Source organism: Hoplias malabaricus, chromosome 8, assembly GCF_029633855.1.
Source record: "Hoplias malabaricus isolate fHopMal1 chromosome 8, fHopMal1.hap1, whole genome shotgun sequence".
NCBI classification, from domain to species: domain Eukaryota; kingdom Metazoa; phylum Chordata; class Actinopteri; order Characiformes; family Erythrinidae; genus Hoplias; species Hoplias malabaricus.
In genome coordinates this window covers 16620264-16647856 of record NC_089807.1, presented here as the reverse complement: position 1 = coordinate 16647856, position 27593 = coordinate 16620264, and the positions used below count along the sequence as shown (strand labels likewise).

The window sequence follows — 27593 nt, the reverse complement described above, 5'->3', positions numbered from 1 at the left end:
TTACTTTTTAATCATTCACAACTTGGTCTAGTAACCACCACCATAAAACCAAAGAAACCAATTCAAAAAAGCAAACCAATAAAAATGACAAACTTGCTTGACTAATTGTGCTGTAGCATCTTCTACAGCAGTGGTTCCCAAACTTTCCCCAAACACCCATTTTGCAGATGAGAATATATGAGCCCCCCAGTCTTGTGGCTCTGATCTTCATTACAACATACATCTTCATTTATTTTACACACTGTAATTCATACAGTACATGTTGCGACTTCTTATTGAATTGAACCAAATTAACTGACAAATTACTCTTACTGTGGAACAATTAAAAGTGACACACATTATGCATCTCATACATATGCCCCCTGACCCCACCCCACATTCACCACCGGTGGAACCACTGCTCTAGAGTAAACTGCACTGCAATGGATATTTGTAATGTGTTATAGCTGTACCTGTTGCTGTTGCAGTCTCATATCAGCCACTTCCTTCTGGTCTTCTGAGTGCAGTCTCTTGAGCTCCTCACAGCTCTGTTTCAGATGGTTGTGCTCTCTCACCAGCTGAGCATTATCTCTCCTCATCATCTCCATCTCCTCCTTCAGCTGAGACTGGTCACTCAGAAGACGACTGTGCAGCATACTGAGACAAAACATAAATAGTGAGGTGTGCGGCTGTATGGCTGTCTGTAGGTGAACATATTGGGGATGGGTACGAACTACATCAGTGTTTACATGAAAATCAATTGGAGAACACAGTGTATATGACTGTTACATGTTACATCAATTACAAAGATCTTCTCCAACTGAGTAATACCACAGATCTGACAAACTACACAATACTTTTATGAAATTCACTGTTTTTTTTTTATTGGGAGCCAGAGGGCTCACTAGAGAACACCCAAAAGGAATTAGGAAAATTAATATAATTGCATTTATTGTGACATCAGACATTTAACAAAGCCATAATAACACTTTAGTATTCCAGCACTAATTAAAAGGGTAGAAAAAACATGGCTTTTTTGCACCCATGTCTCATAGGTGTCTGAGCAGTGAAACCTCCCCTCCCTCCAGTTCTGCAGGAAAAAACCCAGAATTCCAGAAAGCACATGGCCTGAAGGGAGCAGGCTGACACTCACTGGTAGAAATCAGCTTCCTTCACAGCCTCCTCACATCTTTTCAGGGTCTTGGTGTGTTGGTTCTGCAGAGACTGCAGGTCTGCCATGGCCTTGGTACATTGTGTCTTGAGCCTCTCATAATCATGACCAGCTTTGGAATTTGGCCTTTTGGAGACAAGAGTAACATCAACATCATTTCTCCACTCCATCTGCCAGGGCAATCCAATTTTAACAGAGAAAACAATACCCGTCACCAATGTGTGTCTTTAAGTTTAAAATATCTTAGTTGCAATATGTTAGCCCCATGACAAAGTAAAATAAATTTCAGGATTGTAAAAACTCAAGAATGCATGTTTATTGTTGGCTAGTTAAATTCACAGAAATTTAATTTACTATGCTTTAATGATGGAATCCTCCAAAAAAGCTACATATTCAGGGGAGAAACATTAAGTAACGCCACACTTACAATAAATCACCAAAATCATCATCATTATCAAATCTGTCTGCTTGTGTGTCTACCCACAGAGTAGGGAGTATTCCTATAATGCATCCAATTCATGGTCACTCTTGTAATATGTTCCTTTGTTAATCAATGCAGACATTATAGCAGTAAGCAGTTCTACAGTGTAAACAAACCACAGTTGTAGTCTGTTTTATCACAAGTGTAATGCCAATACAAGCAAGAGACCAATTATAGCTACGGAAATGTAAAATATTAAAATGTATTGTTTGTATTTTTTGCTATTACATTTTTTTTTTTTTTTTTTTTTTATTACATGTCCACGACAATAAACCACATGACATTTCTCCCAAGCTAAAAAGTGTAATGAGTATGTACCTGCAGTCATCAAATGTGGTGCCTGGAGATGAGAGTGCGAGGCGTTTTCGGAGCTCATCCCGTTCCCTGGTCACCTGTCTCAGTTGGAACAGGATGGTGTCCAGGTTTTCACTAGCTGGCCGGTTGTCATTGAGCGCAGGTGGAGGTGACGAGGCTTTGGTACCTGCAACAATGAGCAAGTCACCGAGGTAGAGGCACGTTCACCCAGCACAAACTCTGGGGTACACACTAGTGATGGGTGAGGTTATTCAAATATTTGAATATCCAAACTTAAGGTAATTAAATAAGCAATGTGTAATTGAGAACAAAAGTTTAGGTGTGATATCAGTTGCTTTTATTATTTCTCAATTTAAGCAACCAGACAATAAGTACCAATGATGACACTTCTTAATCTAACTACATGCAGCAGACAAGACATTTCCTGTGTCTTTATTTTATTAATAATATTTTTGGTTAAAATATGTATCCCTAAACATACAACTTGTGGAAAGAAACATCAATAAAAATTGTGCATACAGTGCACTGCCAAACATTCCAGCACGGGGTAATTTCCTATTGTTTGGTGTCCTCTACACAACACATACATACATACACACAAAGCAGTAATAAATAAATAAATTTTATTCTATACTGCACAATCTTTTAGAAACAGAAATTACGTAACTCAAATTTAGTTGGAATGCAAATCTAACTTTTCCACCACACATTAGCCAAGACATATTCTCAAATTTTAAGAATTTATTTATATCCTGCAGTGATGTCCAATTTACCACAACATGGTCGAACAGCCAGTTGCTGTGCTGACAAGAAAAATTCAACTCTATTGGTGTTTCGGCCTGTGTTTATGCGCACTGGCCAATCCCAATGAAGTCTGCACAACCCTGGTTGCCATATATGACACAGAATAGCAAACAGTAACGTAGCATGCTGTAGCCAAGGAAGTAAACAAGGGAACCAAGATAACAGATTATACTGGACATAAAAGTCTCGTCATCCTTCTAAAAACCTCGCATGTCCAGAGACAAATTAATATTAGAGGTAATGCTGGCCAATTGAAATATGGAGACAGTTATAACTAGTCATTTGCAAAAAAAAAAAAAAAAAAAAAAAAAAAAAAAAAAAAAAAAAAACACTACATAAAATTATGAGAGCTTACATATTGATTAAAAGTGTAAACTCTGTGGTTTGTGTTTTTTTAAATGAAGAAAATGAGAAATGGCAGATGACAGAAATGTGTAAACACAGTGGTTTGTGTGTTGTATATGAAGAAAATTAGGCAATAGTGGCAGATTAAGATGTGTTAACTCTGTGCTATGTGTGTTTTAAACAAAGGAATTGAGGAATTTGGTTGGGTTGCAGAAGCCATCTCAGCCTGGCAAACACCAATGACCCATTCAAAGTGAAACTAAAATTGTGAATAAGAAGCAACCATCTACCTCTTAAAATGACACTTATGGTAGAAGGTATAAACCATAATGATAACAACAGCACACAGTTTTAATTGTGACTAAGACTCGTTGGCTTGGCGCCCAAGTGGCCAGTGCGAAATTTGTCTACTCCAGATTCTAGGGCAAGAACAGAAAAACTCTACAATAAATTAACTAAAATCAACTCAATATTCACAAGTAAAATAAACAGGGAGATGCCAACTACTGTATACACACACACACACACCACTTTGTATAAAATGTTGACTTTAAAAAGATCAATCTAATATAAAGAATCCTTTTTTAATCATCTGTTCTTAACCATGACAAGCTGCTGGAAATATTCAGAGAATTATTTCAGATTCATGCGGCAAAATGTCTATAATCTCCATAAAAGATAAAGGCTGAGCAGAGGGCAACAGATTAGATAAATCTCCTCTGTCTAGGGACATTTTAGAATTAGGTTTGCACAGATATGAGAATCAAAGGACATTCTTTTGAAATTTACATCTTTGCCAAATTTAAAAAATAAACAAGACATTTCAGGGAAATAAAGTATTCTTTTCTTCAAGAATAAAAACGCAGTAACAAATGTGACATCAAGTGCCCCGTATTTATATACTCTGCTCTTTCATCATATAATTGTGAGTGTATGCATGTATATAAAAAAAAAATTATTATTAATAATTTTGTTTATAAACATTAAGCAAGACTGATACCGAAGCCTCTTATTCCATTTCTCATCTCTTTGTAACTATGCCCTCTTGCATACTATCGTAGGCTCAGGTCAATGTAGATGTCCCTGCAAAACTTAAACACTACTTCAGAGGTTTGTGCTGAGTCATTTGGATGGGAGGCAACCAGAGAATGGCAATGATTGTGCACATTTTCTCTCTCTCTGGCACTGAACCAGTAAACTGTGTTCTGCCTCACAACACACTTCGGCCTGGATCTCACCACCATTAATTCTGGCAAGAACAAACGGACGATTTGGAGGAAGTGAAGATAAATAAACAGACACGATGCACACAAATACACAGCTTCAATATGTCCTTCAGCATATTGGGAAAAATCTAGGTGTTAAGCAGGCAACATACCAACACTGCTGAGGGAACTGCTGCTCTCTGAATCCGATGGCATAGTAGACAACACACTGTAGGTAGACCCTGTAAAGATACAAAGCACTTTATGAGAACATTTTCACACAACATTCCACTACGGTTTAAAAAAGTAAAACAAAGACAAAGAGCCACATGCATTTCAACATTAAAAAACACAAAAGGGACATAAGGAGAGCAAAAACTGCATTGGCATTTTACCATCTTACAACTGGAAAATAATGAGGTTTATATTGAAAACCGTGAAATGTCTCACCCATTCAAAACTGACAAGCAAATATAACACACATTAGGCAGCCCTCAAACTTTGTGTGAGAACGGCAGCTGTAGCAAATTGAGATACATCAGATTGAAAGATGAAAGAAATGTTTTAAATTTAATATTTCTCTTTTTTGGATGTTTTTCTCAAAACTGTCCTTATTAATGGTGTTGTGGATACAGCTCAGTAACCAGAACCAGAAGTCTAACAAACAGACTAACAGTACATAATGGAGGCTAGTAAACAGTCAAATATTTACATTTTTCCACAATGGTGTTTCTGTGGTTGGTTTGTTTTTGTTTTATTTTGTTTTTGTGAAAGAAATTTTGGTTTTATACATCATGGTTTTGTGTAGTGAATGTTTTAGCATGATATTTTTTTTACGTTTAAGCAAACTGTTTGGTATTTTGTACTTGTTATTAAAGTGTAGAAATATTAAATGCTGAACGTGTCAGTGCCAGCAGATGCCCAATGTGTATTCAAATGTTTTGCCTTAACCTGTATAAAAAAATGCAGCAAAGGTAGAGAGACATGCCAATGTGTACACAAATATTTTATACAAAACATAGCGATGTAAATTTGAATGCATAGCAAATACTACAGTATTGGAGGCATAAATGTAGTATATCAAAAGGTAATGCATTCATAAATTGAAGCAAGTGACCCTTATTTTACAAGTGTAACAAATGTAACACCTATAAAAGCTGAAGGCATAATCCATGCCATTTACTCTTCCCTCCCTCTAAACTTCTACACAAACATAAGAACATGCAGTCATCATTATTATGCATTCGTTCTTCAAAAAGGATGTGCAAACGCCTGCTCTGAATGGAAAAGAGGGAAAAGTCATTAAATCCTCCTGATTACTGTAGCCCTTCCACTCCAGGGCCCTTTCTCCTCCTCCTCCTGTTGCTAACGATGAGTGTATAGTGGTGACAAGGCCATGTCTCATTATCAGAGTTCTCCCCAGGCCTTCACACAGAGAGGCTGCAGCCTTGCCTAGAGCAGAGAAGCAGAGCCAAGCTCCTCTCATCTGCTTACGCTCACACACACACACACAGAGTAGTCAGCATTCCGCTTTGATTTCACAGTCATCAGATGAGTGAGAAATACACACCAGAAAAACAAATCTAGAAACTAGGAAAAGATTAGACTATCTTTATCTCAGTCCTGTACCAGTCCTTCACTTTATATACATCTGCAATAAAAATTGCTTTGAGTTTCTATAAGGTGTGAATATAGCACATTTAATTTTTATATTAATGAATGTGTAAATCATCTTTATGTATCTATATATCTATATTCGGTACAATTTTGTAGACATGGTATGCTATAGAAATCCACTAAACTAATTACACACCCAACCATTAGTGACGTCCCTATAAAGTTTTTTTTTTGCCCCCTATCATGATCAGGAACTTTTAATATCAAGTATCTGCCAATACGCTGTCCCCAGCTGATGCATATATTTCTCTAGATATTACTGTTGCACACTGCAGACTTCAAGTACATTACAGTTATTAAAATCAATCCAGTATACAACACTTCACAAGTGAATATCTCTGCAGTGCATTAAGAAAAAACGACCTGCATCTAAGTTGCTTTTTAAAATAAATAAATAAAACTTTATAAATAGCTTGCGTGAAATCTAATTACCTTTATGACTGCTGATGTAAAACAAAGTATAGCAGTGTCTCCACTACAGAATTTTAAGAAACGTCATGATCAAAGCTGTGCAGATCACTTTTTATTTGAGACGACAAATTCAGGGAGCAGTGGCCGGTCGACTCACATGAAAACAACATTTACAAAGCCAGCATACATTACAGAAATGAGAAACATACAAAATAAATAAAAAAATAAATAAAAAAATAAATAAAACGCTGTGTTACGGGGTCATTCACAACTGAAAATTTCATCTCTCCCATGGAGAGTTGTCTGTGAATCCAACTCGGTGCTCAGAGTTAGTCACAAACGCCAAATCTGTAGTTCTCTGCTTTTCTATGTTTAGTGTAACACACAACACCACACAGAGAAGGCACTCCAAAGAGAAAATGAAGGGGGGGAGGAGCCTATTTGTCCTGCTGAAATACAAGACACTTTCCTAGAGGAAAGAGGACCAGGCAGATTTGGATGAGTTTGTTATTGGCCATTTATCTGTCCTTATCCTCCTCTCTACAGCCGGAAATATAGTTTCCCAATAAAAAGCCATAGCCCAGAACATGTGACATGTTAACCTTACCATGTAAACCCTGTAAAATAAAAATAAATAAATAATAATAATAATAAATTATGTAGAAAGTGGCAGGATTGGTGGACATTTGCATTACATTTGATTATTTCTTAGCATTTATTATTTAAATGACTGTTGTTCATTATATTTAAAAATTTCCCAAATTATTATGTAAGTGGAATTTCAGTAAAATTTGCATTTACATTTTAGTTTTCAAATAAAGTGTTTTGCTTATTTCATGTCTCATATCTTATATATTTTAGACAACTGGTACCAGATCTCAAGCAGGTATGTTAATTAGTTTGCCAAGTGACAATAAAAGAGAAACAGAGACTGTACCACATTATTAAGCAAGTCACAGTTCTCACACAATATGGGAATCTTTTTTAATGAGGAAAAGAGTGAAATAGTTTAATGTCTGGCAAAAGGCATGAAAACAACTGATATTTCATTAAATAAAGAGAGATCATCAAACAGTGAAAAGATGTGTGAGCAATTCAGAGCACAGCCAGAAATAATCAGATAAAGGCTTATTAAGGAAGGTCTCTGTCAGAAAAATTAGTCGTATTACAAGGGTAGCTACAAACCTAGCAAACAGTTATTTGAAGTTGCTGGTGTCTCCGGAGTGTAAAGAACCTTTCAATGCAGGATCCTCAAGAGAAAGGCAGCTGTGCATAAACCTGCATTTCGGCCATATTAGACATTATTAGAATTAGTTCCCTGGACACAAGGCCAGTTCTACACAAGCTTTAATAAAAGAACTGGCACACCGTCCATGTTTTTGCCTGCCACACAGAGATTCTGGGAAGGCCACAGACTCACCATGACCCAAAATAGGACAAAGTAGTTGCAGAAAAGGAATTAATAAATTATTTGGATCCATTTCTCACAAAAAGTTGTTTTGCCAATACTTAATTTACTAACAAACGCTTTGCTAAAATCCATACAAAATTAAAACCAATACTGTACATTAGACAGTCTCACAAAGACTGGCTTCTTTCCATCATTGTCTGACATGCGGGGCTTGAGGTGGTACAAAAACACAAATATTTCATGACTGTGACAAGCTTATAAATAAATAAATCTCAGATGCTCCCTGTACATCTATGAGTGTAACAACTGAAGCAGAAACTAACTTTTGATTTTAAATCCAATTAAATCCATTTATGCATCTGTAATTCGAATGGTCATCACAAATTACTGAAAAGACATCTATGTTACGAGTGCTAGCTTTTGCCACAAGTCCACTGCAATCAATGTCAATTACCATCAGTCAAATATTCCAGCAAGAGTAAGGTCTGTATCTGTTAAAAGCTCTGTCTCTTTCTGCAAAATGTAGCCTATGTGTGTCAGTCTAGACAGCTAAGCCCAAAGAAAATCACATTTGACATGTAGTGCAGCTCTTCATATCAGTTCAAAGGCCACTGCAACACACAGCAGCACTTTAATACAGATTTTAACAGGATGTTATTTATGATATAATATTTAGTGTATTTCAACAAATTATGCAAAACTCTGAGATTAGATACATTCGAAGGCGATGTCATGTTAGAGATATGACTGTATAACAATCACAAAATCATATCTCTGTGTATTATGTAGGTCAGCAAATCCAGGCCTAGCCTTGGGCCACAGTGTTTTCCCCTCTGTTGTACACACGCTTTGTCAAATATTTGTTTCATGCAAATTGGTAATTACATCAAAAACACCCAAATTACAAATAGGGGAATTCAAGTTGCTATGGCAAACCTTGGTGAGCTTAAAATCCTGTTGAACAAGAAAACCTAAACCCATGAAATCTAAGTACTGCAAGTGGAACACCAAGAGGATGAATTTTTTTCCATAGAGCATAAACAGCATAATGGATCTCCAAATACTGCACCCAGTTAAGCAGAATTTATCCAAAAACATGCATATTTCAGGCCTTTAAAATAAAATTTCTCTTGCTAAAGATTGTGATTTATCACAGGATCTCATCACATCACGATAATCTAATTCAAACACATGGCTTCAAAAGGGAGAGGGGTGAACTTAAGGCTCTTGATGAGAATTTGCATTCCAAAAATAATTTGATAAAGCCCAGCTGTTATTCTGTGTTAACTACTGTCAGTTTCAGTTATTGTCATCTGGTATTCTTTGTCATGCCAGGCCTGCAGAGAGGGTTACAGAGAGAGCCTGACAAACGATTCTGTTTACCCACATCTCAGGCCTCTAAATCAAACTGACTCTGGCAGTGTTCTTGCTTTGCTGTAGGAGCCACTGCTGTTTGATTAAATCTGGAGTGAGCCCAGCTCAGAATTGCCCCTTTTCTCCTACAGACAGCTGAAAGACAGAGCGCAATGTGCCTCAGGAGCAGAGGCACCACACAGCCAGGAAGCCTTTGTTCGGTCAGCTTGCAGTTTCCCATGAGGCTATATGGCAAGGCTGTGGCACCAAGGGCAAGGTTCAGGAGAAGCAGCCAATCAGGACAAAGTGTTGGTCATGTGATGTGGCAATGTTTACAGTAATTGTGATGAGAGGGGGAAACAAGGAGAGTCAGCAGCACTGAACTCTCACATAAGATGATGTCACATGTGAGGGCCATTCACACTTTTGAAAACCAGGGTAGGCAGCAATGTAATTCAATAGTCACCAATTAAAAAATGGATGAAATTACATCAGGTAATCATTGGATCAAAGAAACCAGATTCTGAGAAAAAAAGATGACAAAAGGGGGAAAAAAATGGAGAATCAATGGAAGCCAATATGAAGGAGGAAACAGTGAGTGAAACCCACTCAACACATAACTTCTGCAAATTTCTAAACGCAAACCACAGTGACCTCAGCTGTAGGCAAGTTCTGTTTTCATGCTCACCACATCCTATACATCATAATATAAATCTAACCAAAACACCATGAAAAAAAGCCAACATAAAAAAAAAATATTCTGCAGAACTCAAAGAAGAGTTTTAATGATTTAAATAAAAAAACAAAGCTCTCCCGTCTCTGTGCGTGCTTGCAACTGGTCTAATGTGTTTACAAAGCCCCAGTGTCTGTAAATGGGGAAAGAGAGTCCCAGTACGGTATGCTAGGCTCTCTCTCCTTCCAAACTTTGAAAAGCATGCACAGAGATGAGGATATTACCCTATTCCTGTTCTATAGAGGGGTAATATTGACTTAAATTTGCTGTGATGGACTACTAAGTGGAAATGTCTCCAAATTCAGGAGATTGTTAATTGCATTACTGCAAAGTGCTATAAAACTAAATAAATGAGTTTCTGTAGTAATTCAAACAGCTAAACCTCAGCCACATAAACAAATTGCCCTAGGGGTGTACAAAAACATAATGGCACTGGCAGAGCAATGAAATAGGTATAGATCCCATTTCAATGATACTTCAAAATGATATTTGATTAAGTTTTCAGGTGCAGCTAAATATGGTAAATGTTTATTTTATTGATAGCTGTTAACCAATTTATGGCATTCAACAGCCCCCAGTAATGATTCAACATAAATACCCATTCACTGTTTTATTACATTACCACATTTTTGTACCAAACATAAATGAGATTGTTCATTAAATTGACGTTAAGCTACACAACAGGACACATTTACAAAAAGTCAGTTATATAATATGTTTTAGGACATCTTCAGTCCAGGCGTCAGATTTCAGAGAGACAAGATGGCATCAGTTTTCAGAAGAGTACAAAAAGGCTAAGCTAAGCCACTACAGACAACACAGCATTGGACCGTAGTTTGTGAATTATTTTAAAATAAGAAATATTTAAAAATTAATTACAACATTAAAAACAACTAAATTAATTATAACAAATGTTATTTGACAGTGCTACTGTGTTCTTTAATCTGAGAAAAAATATCTTCACACCATCACAAAATTTGCTCATGCCTCCTGCTTTAATTTAAAATAATTAAACTAACCTTTGCATAATAAAGCAACATAATAGTGTTGTACTACATTGAACACCATACCTTCACTCATCTAACGGCACATGAACCTGTAAAATACTATGCTAACATTTCTGTCACCTTGGGCAGAGACACTGCTTCCTTACAACAAAGTCATTCATTCAAAAATGCAAACTGGCCACATTCAAATACGCCCCAGGTGACAATACAGCACAATCTATTATAATCCAAGTTTACATTTTACCAGTCAGCATAAATAAAGGACCATCGTATCAAATGTTATGTATATGGCAAAATAAATGCTCCAAGTTCAGCTGAGCCTATGGGGCAACAGCAATGTTTCAAAGACATGGAAACATGAAGCTAGTGTTCTCAGTTTCTCAAACAAGTTTAACATGCCCAAAATAAGCAAAATACATCACACCAGGCCACAGTGTTTTACCAGGTTCTTTGTTAGAAAAAGCTTGTGTACTAAAATTCATTTCCCCAAGACTGCTCATTGTCCAGCATGGCACTCCCATCAGTGTATTGCATGTCTCTTTCATGCTTAAAAACAGTTCTTAACCTCTTAAAAGCAACACAAGTCAAGCCATTCACTCTCATGCAGATTAGTGGGCCCATTTAAACAAAGCCTTTAATAAAGGCTTGAACACAGCTAGCTATCAGTTGTGTGTCAGACACTGGGTCCGCACCACAGCACTGATGGAGGTTAGTGCTGCACAGTTTATTTCCATTACCTCACAACCAGTATTTAGACTGTGGCATTTCCTGTGCCTTCCTCGGTAATTAAGAAGCTTGGGAACACTTGTATATGGTAATGAAGTCCTTTTTTTGATGGCACTGCCTCTTGGTGAAAAACATTAAAAACAGGAAGATAAACTGAAGCGGTAAGGAATGCTAGCAGGCTGGATGCTTTTTAGAAATAGTCTATGAAAAATAATTTACAAATTTTCAATGCAGCACACAGAGTATTGTGATGTAACAGGAAACGAATATTGGAAATATGCATTCAGAATGAATAAAATGTGTTTGTACTTAGTCCACAATATATTCTGAACATGCAGTATTATTAAAATAAATACTGAAAGAAACTAACAGTCTTCTTGTAGTCTATTTTAAAATGTTCTTATTAAAGCATAAGTGGACCAACAAATGTGTTTGTGGATCCAGTTCTTTATCAGCATTAGTAAGGTGTTTTAAGATGCCAGTCAGTCAGTTGATAGGTAGCTGCATTAATTCAATCAACCATCACTAGTTTTTCAAAATATTCTGTGGTACACAATCTGTACACAAAAAAAGTAAGAATTATTAAGACCTTGACACAACTAAAAGATCTAACTGTTAATTATTAGCATAGAAGGAGTAGAATGTAGTAAAATGGGCCAAACATCAATACTGTTTAAGCTACATGAAATCACACCAGCAACATTTCACATTTGCCAGTTAGGTCAGGGGTATCAAGTCAGATTACTCATCTTAATGGATTTCAGAAGCTAAAGTAAACATTCAACAATAAAATATCCACTGAATTAGACTGAGCTGAAAAGGAAAGTAGGTGCACATTAAATGCAAAGCAAAGACCAGAGTATCCAATCCTTGAAAAGATTCTTGGATTTTGAGGCAGAGATCTGAAAAACCTTTTTTTTTTTAAAGATCTGAAGTGCTCTTGAATCAGTCTAGGATCCATATTAATATTTCACAGTACTCAAACAGTATCAGTGCTTGACTACAAAAGGTAGCCTAGGATCCTATATTCTCTCTTCTTTTTCAAATGGACTGAATACATTTTACAGTGTTTAATTGTATAATTAGTAATTATACAATATAGTGGTTGATGGATTAGGGTTTTTTTAGTGGCTGGTGCCAAAATTTAAAGAGCCAGGCGGCCAATGACTGAAATTGTTTTTTGTAAGTAATAAAATACAATTTAGTTAATAATTATAAATCATACAGTAGATAACATGTAAAATATCCTCTGCCAATCCATTAGAATTTTACATAGGGGCCACCCCACTCTCTTCCTATGGGCAGCCACATAATTTCAATTGTTCTAATCCTCCAGCTTCACCCCAAGTTTGCTGTGGCCATTTATGATCCGATCAGCAACCAGCTACCCTTAAAATCTACGGTTACTCATTGAACCCATCATGAGCACCCAAATCACCCACTGAATCACTAGCTCTTCACAGGTGTCATCAGGTAGGCACCTCCCCTATTCAGTGTTTCACAGAATTAAGCCCATGACACCTCCAGAAGGCTCAACAGTGAAGTCTCCCAGACCCACACCCCTCCAAGCCAGCTTTACAGTCCTACCTTACCCTTAACCATAAACAACTGTATATCCACCCTGGCCTCCCTGGTGACTAAGGCTGTACCTAGCCCCACTGGCACTGTTAAGGCATGTTCAGTGCCACCAGTTCCATGTAAATTTACATGCTACATCACCAACCACCACAAAAACACCTCTACAGTGCATTTCCCCAACTAGTCTGTGTTCTCCTTATCCACAGTTCTCCTACTGCATCCTCAAAAGGAACTATCTGTTTATTTTCAGAATACAGCACCATATCTGGCTTCAGTGTAGTTAATTCAATGCACTCTGGGACCTGCAGTTTTTTACCCCCACTAGCAATTTCCAATCTCGTGCTTCACCCAGCCTACCAATATTTATAGCCTGTGCAAACTATCGAATATGTTCACACTCTCGCACAATCCTAAAGCTAAAATAATAATAATGGTACAAAACAGCTGAACATAAACAAATTTATGTAGCACTATTATTGTCAGCACTATCTGTTGTTTGTACTCTGCCATGTGCTGATTTAAAAAAAAAAAAAACAATAATACATTATACTTATATATAGCGCTTTTCAAGTATTCAAAGTCGCTTACAATTTTCAGAACATACAGAAAAGGCAGACATGAGAACAGAAAACAATTCTAGAATCACAACAGAGACAGACAGATCATAGCCTAACATTATTGCGAACTGAAGGCAAGAGTGTGGTAGTAGGTTTTAAGGTTTAAAAAAAATAGATAAATAAAAAAAACCCATCAACTAAATGAAAGTCCACAGGCAATAAAACACAAATTTGTATAAAAACTTATTAATGACAATCCATAAGTTATTAGATTTCTGTCCAGCAATCTGTAATTAAAACAAAAAAAATTCAAAGTCAGTATTTGTGTTAAAAAAATGTATAAGTACATTATTCCATGTACATTACAGTCTAATACACGTTTATCTTAGCCAGTAACATGTTGCTTTAAATGGAATTTATATTAATGAAAGAGAAATATATTTAGTTATTTAAGGGAGAATGGGATTCTGTATGTCAGAAATCACATTGTTCAACGACATTATTCAATATGTAAAATAATATTATACGAATGGTTTTAGATTAGATTTGCTGTCATTTAGGATGGGAGAAACGTATTAATATTTTAGACAATGGACCCCCAACTCTTACACCATCTTGCCAAAACTGTTCAGACACACTTCTGTATGTTTGATTTAGAGATTCAATTAAAAGCCAAATAGCTGTGGGATCAAATACATTAATAACAACAACAACAACTTTATTTATACAGCCTGCACATATCACCTAGCAAGTGATGCGAGGTGACAATGTCTCAAATATTTAAGCTAACTATTCCAAGCTGGTGTACATGTGGAGGGAGAGAGATGTGCGCGCACACAGTTTCTGCATTTTGCATGCGTGTATGTAGAACGTTACATACCGTTCATTTCTCCAAACGCTGTTGGCAAACTGATAATGTTAATGCTAGCTTACGTACAGTTAACATAAGACAACTTAAATGTCCAGTTAAAATGTGCTTTTCTCCTAGCACATTATAGGACAACACACAGTGTTTCTGACAAATTCAACACCTCAACATGTGAAGGTAAACTAATCTTCAACTGTTGTTAAGAAACAATGAATAAAGTGCTGATTTCAAATGTTGCTTTAGGTCGTTTTATCTGTGTGTATACATACGACTGCCTCAGTTGATAAAGCCTCATGGTTGCTGTCTGTTAAGTTTGTATCTGTGACTCATTTTTCCAAGCTTAGGGGAAAAAAAAACATGCTTCTGTGGTCCCAGCTATGCCACGCCCTTGGGCAGGAGTTCTTGAAAAGGAAGTATTTCTAGATGTAGAATCTCTCCATGTCTTTTTGATCCTCTGAGAGATAGCTAGTATATTATTGTTTGCATTTGAAGAGACTGGAGAGATAATCTCTATCAGAAAACAAATGAAATGTCATACTTTCAGCCTTAGCTTTCTAATAATCTTAATGTCTCAGAACTGATCAGTGCAATATTGCATTCACATTTATGATTTACATTAATCATGTCACAGATGTAGGAAAATAAAGTGTTAGCAATCTTGTACAGTGACTCTTTTCTGGTGCAGCACTCTGCGCTTACCCGAGTTGGGACTGACTTGGTCTTGCTCCTGTACATCAACAAACCACTACTAACATTCTGCACTGAAACTGGTCTGAAGCCAAACCAATAAAAAAAAAAAAAAAAAAAAAGAATTTGTGAATTCCTAATTGTCACAAAAAGAAAAAAAAGGGGGGGGATTCCAATGTTTTCACTGACAACTTGAATTCATATTAACAAATTCTGAAATTGATGCCTGTAACAAACTCCTAAATTGCTGAACAGAGGAATGTTTACCAGTGTGACACATGATATTAATTACATATTATTATTGTATGGGAACAGCTGCTTAACAGTAAATTTTATGTTTTCTCATTCTCGTTTACATGAGGCAACATACATTTTCAATAGTCATTGTAATAAATGCAGAATGAGGCCTGGTATTATTTCATGAAATAACTAGGGATTTCACTGGGAAAGAAGCTGCCTTGATGCTTGCATCCCAATCTACACCTCCAAATCGTTATGGTCATGCATATGTAATTCCTCCATGCAACAGGCACTAATGGACCCCAAACCATGACAGATGTTGGCTTTTGCTGATTAAACTTTTAGTAATTAAAGATTAAAGTTTCTTTTCACCTTTGGCACAGATAACTCAAAGGTTTCCATTTCTTGATGCAGAGGCAGATTGTTAAATTGACAATTGTTTTCTGCAATATTCCTGAGCACATGTGGCTATATTTATCAAAGGTGTATGGCTATTTCTCATTCTATACCATATACACATTTGAAGGTCACACACATTCACCAGAGCTTTCTGGCCTTGCCCCTATATAGACTCATTTTTATCAAAAATCACTGATTCTTTTTTCCTGCATCACGTACAGTAAATTATGAAATTTGCACAGACGGTATTTTTTAAATCAATGCCTATTGTCTCACAGCGTTTTGCAAAAAAAGTTGAGCCAATGCCTGCAAAGACTACAACTTTGTTAAATGCTTCATTTATTCTCAATCATGACATTCTCAAGTGTTAGAAATTCACCTGCTTATTGTGCAATGTTTCAAATCAGTGCAAAATAATCTGAAACCTTTTCATTCATATTTTGCCATTTAGTCTTGAGTATGTTTCAAGTACAAAACACTAAATTATGATCAAGTTGATCAGTGAAAACACTGCATTTTACACAACGTCCCTACTTTTGTGGCAATGGGGTTTGTAGGTTTTCAGGCTTGTGTTTTCATATGCAAAGGTTTTATATATGTATATATTTTAACAATGATTGTATTCCAAGTAGGACTGTGCCATACCATGCATATCATGCACAATAATATTGCGAAACTTTTTCCAATGATAAAAAGTCAGTATCGGGATTACTGTGATATTCTGACTTGTTTACGTAATGTCATGCAGTTACAAGTAACATGGCATACATTCATTACATAAGTCAATTAAGCACAGCAACAGGTACAGTGGAAATTTGCTCTCCATTCAAAGAATTTGCTCCAAAAGATGAGTGACTTCAGTCATGTGAAGGTGGTTTGGATCTAAAATGCAAGTATTCTATATATATATATATTTCATACAATGTCAGAACCTTGGTAAGTATTGGCTGCTTGCAAAATAAGCAAATGCTTACACATTTGTTTGTTATTCCTTCTGAATGTTTGAAACTGTTAGATTTGTACAAAAAAAAAAAAAAATAATAATATATATATATATATATATATATATATATATATATATATATATATATATATATATATATATAAAATTTAATTCAATATATTTAATAATAAATCATTAATATTGTTGCAATAGTGTGTTTTGGAAATGAATTAAAAAAATTCTCATATCGCCAAGAATATCATTATTGCCAAAATACCCTGAAATATCATGATATTATTTTAGCGCCATATCGCCAACCCATATTGCAGTTGGCCCATTCATTATAAAGTTTTCACACAATGTGGAAGACAGCTGTGTTCAAATCAAGTAGTAAACTAAAAACCCTTAAAAAGGAGATGTGTTTTTCTTTGGACAGGAGAGATATTACAGTATATATATAATATTATACATATCCCAGGACATTTTAAATGGATTCCCTGCCTCCAACTATATAAAGCCAAGCACAGCTTTATAAATCATGAATGTACCCATTTCACAGGCTCAGAATAAGAAAAGGAGAAAATAGCCACCCATCTCAGAGAAGAGTGTTCAAGAGCACTACTTTTGACATACTGTCACACCATAACTCATTCTATCCACAAGTCTGATCTATTGGGATCCAAGTTGACAGCCCCTATGGTTCGTAAACAGAGCAAGCTGCTGACTGTGCACTTTGGGGTAGCTCTGCTTAAAACAAAAGGCCTGTTGTCTCTGTCCAGGCCTCTGTTGGACTACATGGAGGAGTCACCCTTTGGCCCACTATGGACAAACCATAAGGTATCCACTCCATTTAAAACTCAGCTAAACTGCAGTGGATGGCTTCAACAGAAACCAGTGGAAGAGCTCTGGTCCATATTCTGGAGGTCAGAAATGCTTGTGTCATCTTTTCTTTATTACTGACATTAATTAATAACCTAGTCTAGTATATAGTGGAGAGCATCACACATTAATTTAAAAAAATAATAATGACAGAAATACAAAAACATTCCCATTGCTGTGGCTTGTGGATATGAAGTGGAAAGTGTAAATGTTAATTATAAATTTGTGTTTATAATAACCAACTCATTCCAGCTATGGAAATGCACTTGTATTGCAGGACAGCCATTCAATTATCATCCATTGCACATAAATCTCATTCCTCTTCTCTTTGAGAGACTGATTTGCAACATTGATCTTTTGTCTCCCCATTTAAGTTGATTTACGATCAACCCATGTATTCAATATAAGCACAGTCACATGCACTCTGCAGCTACTCCAGCCTGCATGTTTAGCAGTTGGAGCTGACTCTACACTGCCCTACTCTGAACCAAACCTGCCCCTCCTCCACAGCTCCCAGACACAGCCTGCCTCTCTCTCTCTGTGCGTGTGTGCGTATAGAGGCCTGGCAGTAAAAAGAGAGCTGAAACTCAGCAGTGGCAGCTTGAGAGAATGACTTTAGAGCAGGTCGCTATCAGTGTAACTCATCACACGCACATGCGAGAGCAAGCAGGCAAGCATAAACCAGCAAGAGAAAAAGCGAGCAAGGGGGAGAGCACTCAGGCGGCTTTTCTCTGTTCAGAACCTGCTGGAGGACAGGGCTTGTCTTAGTCTTAATAACAAGCCAAAATCTAATAATCACATGAAGTGACTTAGGGCAGTTCAAAAATGAAAAGTGCTTTTAAACAAATATATATGCTTCAACCTGAATCACTGTAAGCTGAGCTTTAGTGCATATGGCTGGAGATGCAGGATAATGCACATTTTTGAGAAAGAGCTTAGATATACCCGAACAAAAATAATCAGCAAATGAATAATCATGCACTGCTTATATATATATATATAGCTTTAAGAGATTTAAGATATGTCTAGCTAGGACTGTAAGGATACAGTGAAACATGGGCCTCTGTTTCAGTTCTTTGCATGTGTGCGCCAGGAAAGGTATTTGAATATTAACACAGCCTAAGCTGGTGGGACTCTGCGTGCATGCACAAAAATTGTGGGTGTGTGCGCGCGCAAGATGACAGTGCTCCACCCACCCACTTCCATATTTTATGAAGAATAGGAGTCACACAACATAATACAATGTGTCTACTTCAAAAATAAATGAATAAATAAAAATTCAGACCCACATTTAAAAAAAAATAAAAAATAAAAAATCATCCACAATTATTTTTTTTACATGTGCACTAGGAGTACTGATGCAATTTTAAGTTTTAGTTTCAGTGAAAAGTGAATGCAGTGACTGCATCAATTTATAGTTTAGGTACATGAAAGACGTTTACTATTATTTTACACAGCTCTTCTGAAGGGGCAGTCACTTCAGATCTCCAAACTTCTTGTGGCCTTCAGATTAGCTCAACAACATTCCATAGAGGGCTTCATGGAATGGGTTTCCTTGGCCAAGCAGCTGCATCCAAACCTCACATCACCAAGCACAATGCATCGGATGCAGTGGTGTAAAGCACGTCTCAACTAATCTCTAGAGCAGTAGAGACGTGTTCTGTGGAGTAACAAATCACACTTCTCCATCTTGCAAATCCGATGGATGATTCTGGATTTAATGATTGCCGGGAGAATGGTCCTTGTTGGGCTGCAGTGTGCCTAGTGTAAAGTTGGTTTTGGGGGGGACTACAGTGTGGGCTTAGCTTTTCAGGAGTTGGGCTCAACCCCTTAGTTCCAGTGAAGAGGATCCCTCTAAATGCTTCAGCATACCAAGAAATTTTGGACTATTTCATGCTCCCAACTTTGTGGGAACAGTTTGGGGATGGCCCCATCCTTTTTCAATACGACTGCACACCCGTGCACAAATCAAGGTCCATAAAGACATGGCTGAGCAAGTTTGGTATGTAAAAAAACTTGACTGACCTGCACAGAGTCCTGACCTCAACCAGACAGAGCAACTTTGGGATGAATTAGAGTGGAGACCTCACAAATGTGCTTCTGAAAGAATGGTCAAAAATTCCCATAAACACGCTCCTAAACTTGGGGAAAGCTAATACTGCAAAGGGTGCATATTAAAACCTATGGATTAAGAATGAGATGTCACTCAAGTTCATATGCATGCGAAGGTAGAAGAGCGGATACTTTGGCATTTTACTAAATGCTGCTGCATTGCCCTCTAACAAAACAAACCCCAAATTTCACAACACCTAACTGTTTTAGAAACAAGACCAGTCATGTGAATATGGGAGTACATAAGTAAATTCTGCCAGCGTCATTTAGTTTGATAGGATGCACTCAGTTTTTGCCATTAACATTGGTATCCACTGCTGATGGTAAAGAAAAAAATCCTCAAAAAAAGTTTCAGATTTAGATAGTCTTTCAAAATGTATAAACATAGAACTCATTCAAACTTGACACTTTGCTGGTAGTTATCTTCAAAGTATTATACTGTGACAGTGCTCCTCTGTAAAGCATCGTCTAAGCCAACAGAAGCAGCATGGCGGACCACTTAGCTTTAGACACAGAGAGCATGCACCTCCCCCCCAACCACCATTTATGATGGATCCTCCGTCTAAAATAAGACTCCACCACTATGCTTCTTCATCAAACCTCAATACACTCTTAAGCGTCACTGAACATTTTGTGAGACAGCCAGTGGTAAGGATGGAAACTTACTGCATCAGAGCAAAATCAGTCAAATGGCATCAAAACGATAAAGCATGAGGTTTAAATAGAAAAATCACAAATTGTCCTTAGTCTTAGCTCCTCCACATTTTACAAATTTTGAACAGCAGATTAAACAAACAAAAAGCAGTAAAGCAGAACTAGCCCATGAGTGTGCATCCCAAATGGTATATGAAGATCTGGAAAGCCATTTTATAAGAATGCCACACATGCATGATCAGATCAATTCGCCATGACACCATGGCAAGAGTTACCATGGAAACAGTCAGCCTCATTCCATGGATGTGCAGAGGGAGCACATGGTTGGAAAATGTAAATGGCATGCTTAATGTCACTGAATGTAGTATGGAGGAACTCTTGCTTGGGAAGCTTATGGATTACACAAAAATATCTCAGGTTTTTTTTCTCCACTGAACTGAAACAGTGAGAGAGGGAGCAAGAAAAGTTAGGTGACAGAAACTAAACTCTAGAACTAAGCTTGCCTTTATAATGTAAACTTTTTCTACACCGGGACTCCATCATGCATTACCAAGCTGAAGATCTCCCCTCACTGCCAACTACTTAAAGTGTTTGATCAAATTTAAACGCCTTATCAGAGCTTAGTCTTTGAACACGTAAAGCAAATGGTCTGCATGATGGATGAAATGCTGTTTTAATATTCTATAGGAGAAGTTATCTAGAGAATACCACGTTAGTTTTATTTTATATAGAGATTGATCACTTTTGTCTCAAGTTTGAGTGTTTGTAGTTGTGACTGTGTATATTTTATCTACGCAAATGTAGAAACCTGCTTAGTGGGTTGATTTCAAATTTTAGGTACTGAAACATGAACCATGGCCAGGTGTACCATATGGGAAGCTGGAGTGACTGCCAAGAGACACCAAAAGGTTTTCCACAAAGCAAAAGTCCTTAAAAGCAAACATCATCCAAAAAAACATAACACATTTCCAGCTAAGATTGGGGCATTATTCACAATTCTCAGGTTGAGACCCATCAGCACTAAGATACCATAAATACTGCAAAGATAATTGAGGAAGTTTGTTTTATATTAACTTATGTATTGCTTTATTCGGAATGTTAGTTGATATTAAGACATGCTTCTTGCAGTTGGATAAAACTATCCATGCAACTAATGTTTTGCCATTTTAAAGGAAAGACAAAACACTCACTCTTTTTAATACTCAATTACTGTTTTGTGAATTAAACATATTGGGGGAAAGAAAACCTAAAATGTGGCCCGAGCTGAAGTTATTGGTCATTTTAAGTTTTATATATTTTCTCCCCTGTATGCTACACACATACACAAAATTAACAGTACCTCTACCGTAAAACCAGCAGAAATGTGCCATATTTAAGTGAGTTAATATTTGTTTTCAATTATAAAGCTTAAAATGCGTCCCTTGACCTGGTGTCCAAACTTTTGTTTGTGGACACATGAGATTCTCAGTATCTTGACTGGATATTGAAGGTATAAACACTGAACGAGAGAATCCTCTGCTTTCATGGCTACTCCTGTGTTGTGTTATGGTATTTTCCGTCTGAATAGGGAAAGTGGTAACTTATGTGTGTTGTTAAAGGAACACCACATGGATCTGTAGCAGGCCCTGGAGCCCTTACGCCCAAGGGTCTCCTAAGGGTCTTAGGGGTCTTACCGGAGTGGTGAGCGGGTCCACCGCCGTTGGTGAAGAGGGCAGTGTACAGGTGAGGGTGGGTTTTCTCCAGAGCTACACACAGTTCCAGGAAATGGTCGCTCTCTTTGCTCATGAGCATCTTGAGCAGCTGGTCGACTTTCTGCGCGCTGGAGGGGCAGTTGTGCTGGAGCTCGAACCTCTCCCTCTCACTCAGGCTCCCGGACTCGCTCAGGAGCTCGATAAGTGGCTCGGCGTCCGTTACCGACTCCCGCAGGTTCTGGTGACACTGCTCCAGCAACTCTTTGTGTTTGGGCTCCATTGCGGTCCGCTGTAGTTCTCTGTAGTTCCGTAGCTAACGAGCTGCTGCTAGCTCTCCTTCGCTACTCCACTCCACTCCACCGGAGACACCGACCTCCGCTCCGTCCTCCCCCCCCCCAAGACCGAGATCGAACCAAAAACTCCCTCCTACCGGTCACTTGTACGATTTGAGCGACGCTGCCATGATATACGATGGCTTAACGCAGTAGTTTTTTCGTACAAACACCAAAAAGGCACACGAAGCCATATTTGTTGCCTGAGGCTGTTGACTGCACTAAACAGAGAGAGAGAGGAGGGAGGGAGAGCTAGCGTTACACTCGCCCACAGCTCACTCACTTACGTCCAGAAACTTCTCCCATTCTTCCTCTTAGACTGGCAGAGATCGTTCCCGTGCACGTTCACGCTTTATCCTCCGCCATTTACTTCGCAACGTGCCGTCTTTACTGCGAACGAAACTAGGGCTAACTCCGCCGCCGTTCGCCACTCAAACTGTGAGCTCCGCCATGTCTCGGCAGCTCAGTAGCTGCTGCCTGCTGCCAATCAATTCTCCGTACAATGGCCATGTAAGGTAAAAGTGGGCGGGGCTTAACTCGGACACACCTGATTTCCCTCGGTGGGCGTTTCCCAGTAGTTTCTGTTAAACATTGTTTCAGTCAAAATCTCAGATGAACACATCTAACTTACAAAGATATTGTAATATAATATGGAACTCAGGGAGAACCGAACAGACTCTTTCATTTATTTTCTTAGATCACATTCACGGCAACTGGCAGACACACTTAATCAGAGCTACATTATTTGTGAACAGTCAGTTCTTGAATTTGATGTGTTGTAGGCATAAAACATGTCAGGATCTGTCAGTAAATGTCAGGACATTGTCTGCACAAATTTGACAAGGGTTTTTACCAATATTTTGGTCATAGCATCTTCAAAAGAGCCATTCTTGTGGGAGGTAACTACTTTTCAATGTTTAGTACCTACAAAAACGTTAGAACAATCGGCAACAGGCTCATGGGCAAATGGCACCATACACAGTAAGATGCAATACAGTGTTTGATTTCAATAACTTTCTATAACTTAATCAACCAAGACCCTGAAATAGATCAAGCAACAAAGATGATGATGATATAACTTAATCATAGCCATTATTACTTTTTATCAAATTGGGCTACAGTACATCTTCTGTGTCATCAGACCTGAAGGACTAATATTCACTCTCCAACACACAAGATCTGAAAGATTAATTCCACGTTTCCAGGGCTTGAGGTTGGATGTGCGTCACGCATGCATGTTGTAGAGCTCCAACTGTAGGCAGACCACTCTCTTTATATATTAAAATCCAATTGGAATTTTCAGTATTTATTATTGTCTACATTATTACATTTGGTCTCAATATGCTTTATGTGGGGAAAATTTATCCAGAGACAGTGAGCTTGTGAAGTGCCTTAAGACGAGATAGGGCATTCATTAATTCATTTTCTATAACCACTTCATATTGTTCAGGGTGACAATGGGTCCAGAGCCTACTCAGAATCACTGGGCGCATGGCAGGAACACACCCTGGACTGGGCACCAGTCCATCACAGGGCATCACTCAGTCACTCACACTTATGGACACTTTTGAACAGCTAATCCACCTACCATCTTGTGTTTTTGAACAGTGGAATGAAATCTGAGCTCCCAGAGGAAATGACAAAAACACACCAAACTTCTCACAGTGCCCCAAGATCCTGGAACTTTGTGGCAGCAACACTAATTGCAGTGCCACTGTGCCCCCTCTGAGTTAGATCAGTCAAAAGTAAATAAATACACACATGCTGTGGACAGAAAAACACAGTCATAATTAACTGACAGTTTGGCACACCACCTTCAGGAAAAGCAGATATGCTGGTCTTCTTGGACTTAAAGGGACACTTGGCAGTATTTATGCCTTAAAATTGGACCTTGAGATCATTGTGATGCTCCATCGATATGTAACAGGGACCATAGGGCTACTGTTGTTGCTACTCTGGGCTCAGCAATGCAGAACTTGTACTATGTAACATTTGAAGGAGGGAAGGATACCACCCCCCCCCTTCATTTCAGAGCAGTCCTGTAAAAATGAATTACACTTTGCAACTCTAAGCGGTGCACAGGAGAAAAATACCAAATCTTACCTATTGTTTCTTTAATTACAAATCTGTAACTTAACTTACAGGAACTATCCCAATTTAACAAGCAGTCACAATATTAGTAAGGACTTTAGACATATTTTCCCAAAGTTTAAACACATTTAAATGGCAAACATTTAAGACATTATACTTAAAATCAGTGGGCGGCACGGTGGTGCAGCAGGTAGTGTCACAGTCACACAGCTCCAGGGACCTGGAGGTTGTGGGTTCGATTCCTGCTCTGGGTGACTCTGGGTTGGTGTGTTCTCCCTGTGTCCACGTGAGTTTCCTCCAGGTACACGTTGATTGGTGACTCAAAAGTATCCGTAGGTGTGAGTGTGTGTGTTGCCCTGTAAAGGACTGGTGCCCCCTCCAGTGTGTATTCCCGCCTTACACCCAGTGATTCCAGGTAGGCTCTGGACCCACTGTAAACCCTGAATTGAATAAGCGGTTACAGATAATGGATGGACTTAAAATCAGTTTACTAGTGTAACTTGATCTAATACTATAGGTAATATTTTATCTATGTTAATGTTGTTTAAACCTTTCCAGACCGCTTGGATTTTCCATTTTTGTATGCATCTATCTGTATTTTCCAGAATTAGTTGCATATATAATAATGATATTTGGTGATTTTACAAATAAAATGTATGTAATCCCAAAAACTATTTGCTTAGATTTTGAACAGTAGATTTTAGGGTGAATGGCTACAGTGAAATATAGTCATTATATTGATCACATTGTAAGATTTAGAGTGAAAGCTGTGGTAATTTATAATATAGCTATAACATATCATAAAGCTAGAACACCATGGAAAATTATTTATAAATAACACAAGGCCACATTGCATTAATCTGGAGATTATGGAACAAGAGTGTCAGAGAAAAACTAGTATATACACTTGGACCAAAAAATGTTAATGCACTTTAAAAGTTGTATATATTTAATAATTGCATGCTTTAAATTGTTGACGGTCATAGCAATTTGTACATGTCAGATACATGGTAAAAAGTGGGTAGGTACGGTTTTATCTTTCTACTTCTAATTGTGAGAAGATTATGCAACAAATTATATGTAGGATTATGTGGTGGATTATATGTAGTTCTTGCAGTAATTAAGCATTCTGAAATTGGTTTTATGTTGTTGTTTTTCCTCCAATTTTCACTCAAATTTTGGTCATTACCAAATCCACCCACTTTCTCCAAACACATTAACCCAACAAACACTGCTGCTTAGACAACACCAATGGACAGCTCAACATGCTTAGAGGAGAGCACTAAATTCTATTTCTTTTGTCAGTTATCAGATGTCTATGTTGGTTAGCATGCTGAGTAATGGGGAAGAGGGTGGAACATTCCTAAGCAGAAGAAGAGGCTTATACTGGTGTCTTTGAACATTCATTCATTCATTGTCTGTAACCGCTTATGTAGTTCATGGTTGTGGTGGGTCTGGAGCCTACCTGCAATCACTGGGCACAAGGCAAGAACACACCTTGCACACCCTACCCCTTTGAGTCGCCAATCCACCTACCAATGTGTGTTTTTGGACAGTGGGAGGAAACCTACATGGACACGGGGAGAACACACCATCTCCTCACAGACTGTCACCTGGAGCAGGACTTGAACCCACAACCTCAGGTCCCTGGAGCTGTGTGACTGCGACACTACCTGCTGCGCCACAGTGCAGCCGGCCCCAGTCCTTGAACATTTTATTTTTAAATGCATATTTTCTTCTTTTTAAAATGATTATAATAATATATTTTTTAACTTACGTGAAAACTGAGTTCTGCATTCTGCCTGTTTTCATTTCAAATTCTTCTGATCAATTCCACCATGGTCCTTAACCTTAAAGCTCTGTGTTTGTAGTTTGCTTCTTTTAAGCATATCACCTCCTGCCTTCTGTGCCCTGGCATACGCCTCATAGCCTTAAACTACTGGTTTGCCAGTTTATGAATAACATTTTTCAATGCACCATAAGAGGTACTTGGGCGGCACAGTGGCACAGCAGGTAGTGTCGCAGTAACACAGCTCCAGGGACCTGGAGGTTGTGTGTTCGAGTCCCGCTCCAGGTGACTGTGTGAGGAGTTTGGTGTGTTCTTCCTGTGTCTGCGTGGGTTTCCTCCGGGTGCTCTGATTGCCTCTCACGTTCCAAAACACATGTTGGTAGGTGGATTGGCAACTCAAAAGTGTTCGTGAGTGTGTGTGTCGCCATGTGAAGGACTGGCGCCCCCTCCAGGGTGTGTTCCCACCTTGTGCCCAGTGATTCAGGGTAGGCTCCGGACCCACTGCTACCCTAAAGTAGATTAGCGGTCTCAAACATTGAATGAATGAAAGAGGTACTTAAACACAGTCTTGTTGGGGCTTCATGCTGAAGCTTGATTTAAATCTATGTTTAACAGTTATTCTGATTGTGTTCAAGAACACTAACATAACTAATTATGACTTCCATATACTTTTTATATAAAACATTTTGTTGGCAATTTTATATGTAGCTTTATAATTTTTAAATTACAGCTTGTATAATCCTATTGAAAAATCATAAAATGGGGCACACCTGAGCAGCTGTACATAAGCCTAAGGTCACCATGCTCAGAAAAACCTGGGAATAAAGGGACATAGGTGTTTGATCCAGTTGTGTTTCAATCTTAAATTAGGTCTCCACCAGTCATGCAAAGATATCAAGCTGGAGGGTGACGTCTAGCTCATGATTGCTGCTCCAAGACATGAAGCCAGTGACCAACTCTTTTCAGTCTGTTGCTCACACATTGCCACAGAACACCTCAGCAAGCTTCAATGACCAAGAACTCCCCTCTTCTCTTAGGTACAGCTAGCACACACAAACATGGGCTAGTATGGTGCTGAGAGATAATGGTGGGGGGAGGGTCACTCACCCTGAGAGAGCAAGGACTGCTGGCCTTGGATTGCTATAGCAGCTGTAT

The 27593-nt window shown here is 38.1% G+C and overlaps 1 protein-coding gene across 2 annotated transcripts in view; it reads right to left on the bottom strand.

Annotated features, from left to right (window-relative positions):
* dlg5a (discs, large homolog 5a (Drosophila)) overlaps positions 1 to 23023 on the bottom strand; it is a 53241-nt gene extending 30218 nt beyond the window's left edge. The window contains exons 1-5 of one of the 2 annotated variants that reach the window (XM_066678688.1): positions 22209 to 23023; positions 4474 to 4542; positions 1950 to 2112; positions 1133 to 1276; positions 453 to 636 (exon numbers count right to left, since the gene is read on the bottom strand). In XM_066678688.1, coding sequence (XP_066534785.1) covers positions 453 to 636; positions 1133 to 1276; positions 1950 to 2112; positions 4474 to 4542; positions 22209 to 22506 — 858 coding nt within the window. In that variant the 5' untranslated portion in view covers positions 22507 to 23023. The remainder of the gene's footprint in view (positions 1 to 452; positions 637 to 1132; positions 1277 to 1949; positions 2113 to 4473; positions 4543 to 22208) is intronic. The other variant, XM_066678689.1, reaches the window with a different exon arrangement.
* Positions 23024 to 27593: the final 4570 nt, after the last annotated feature.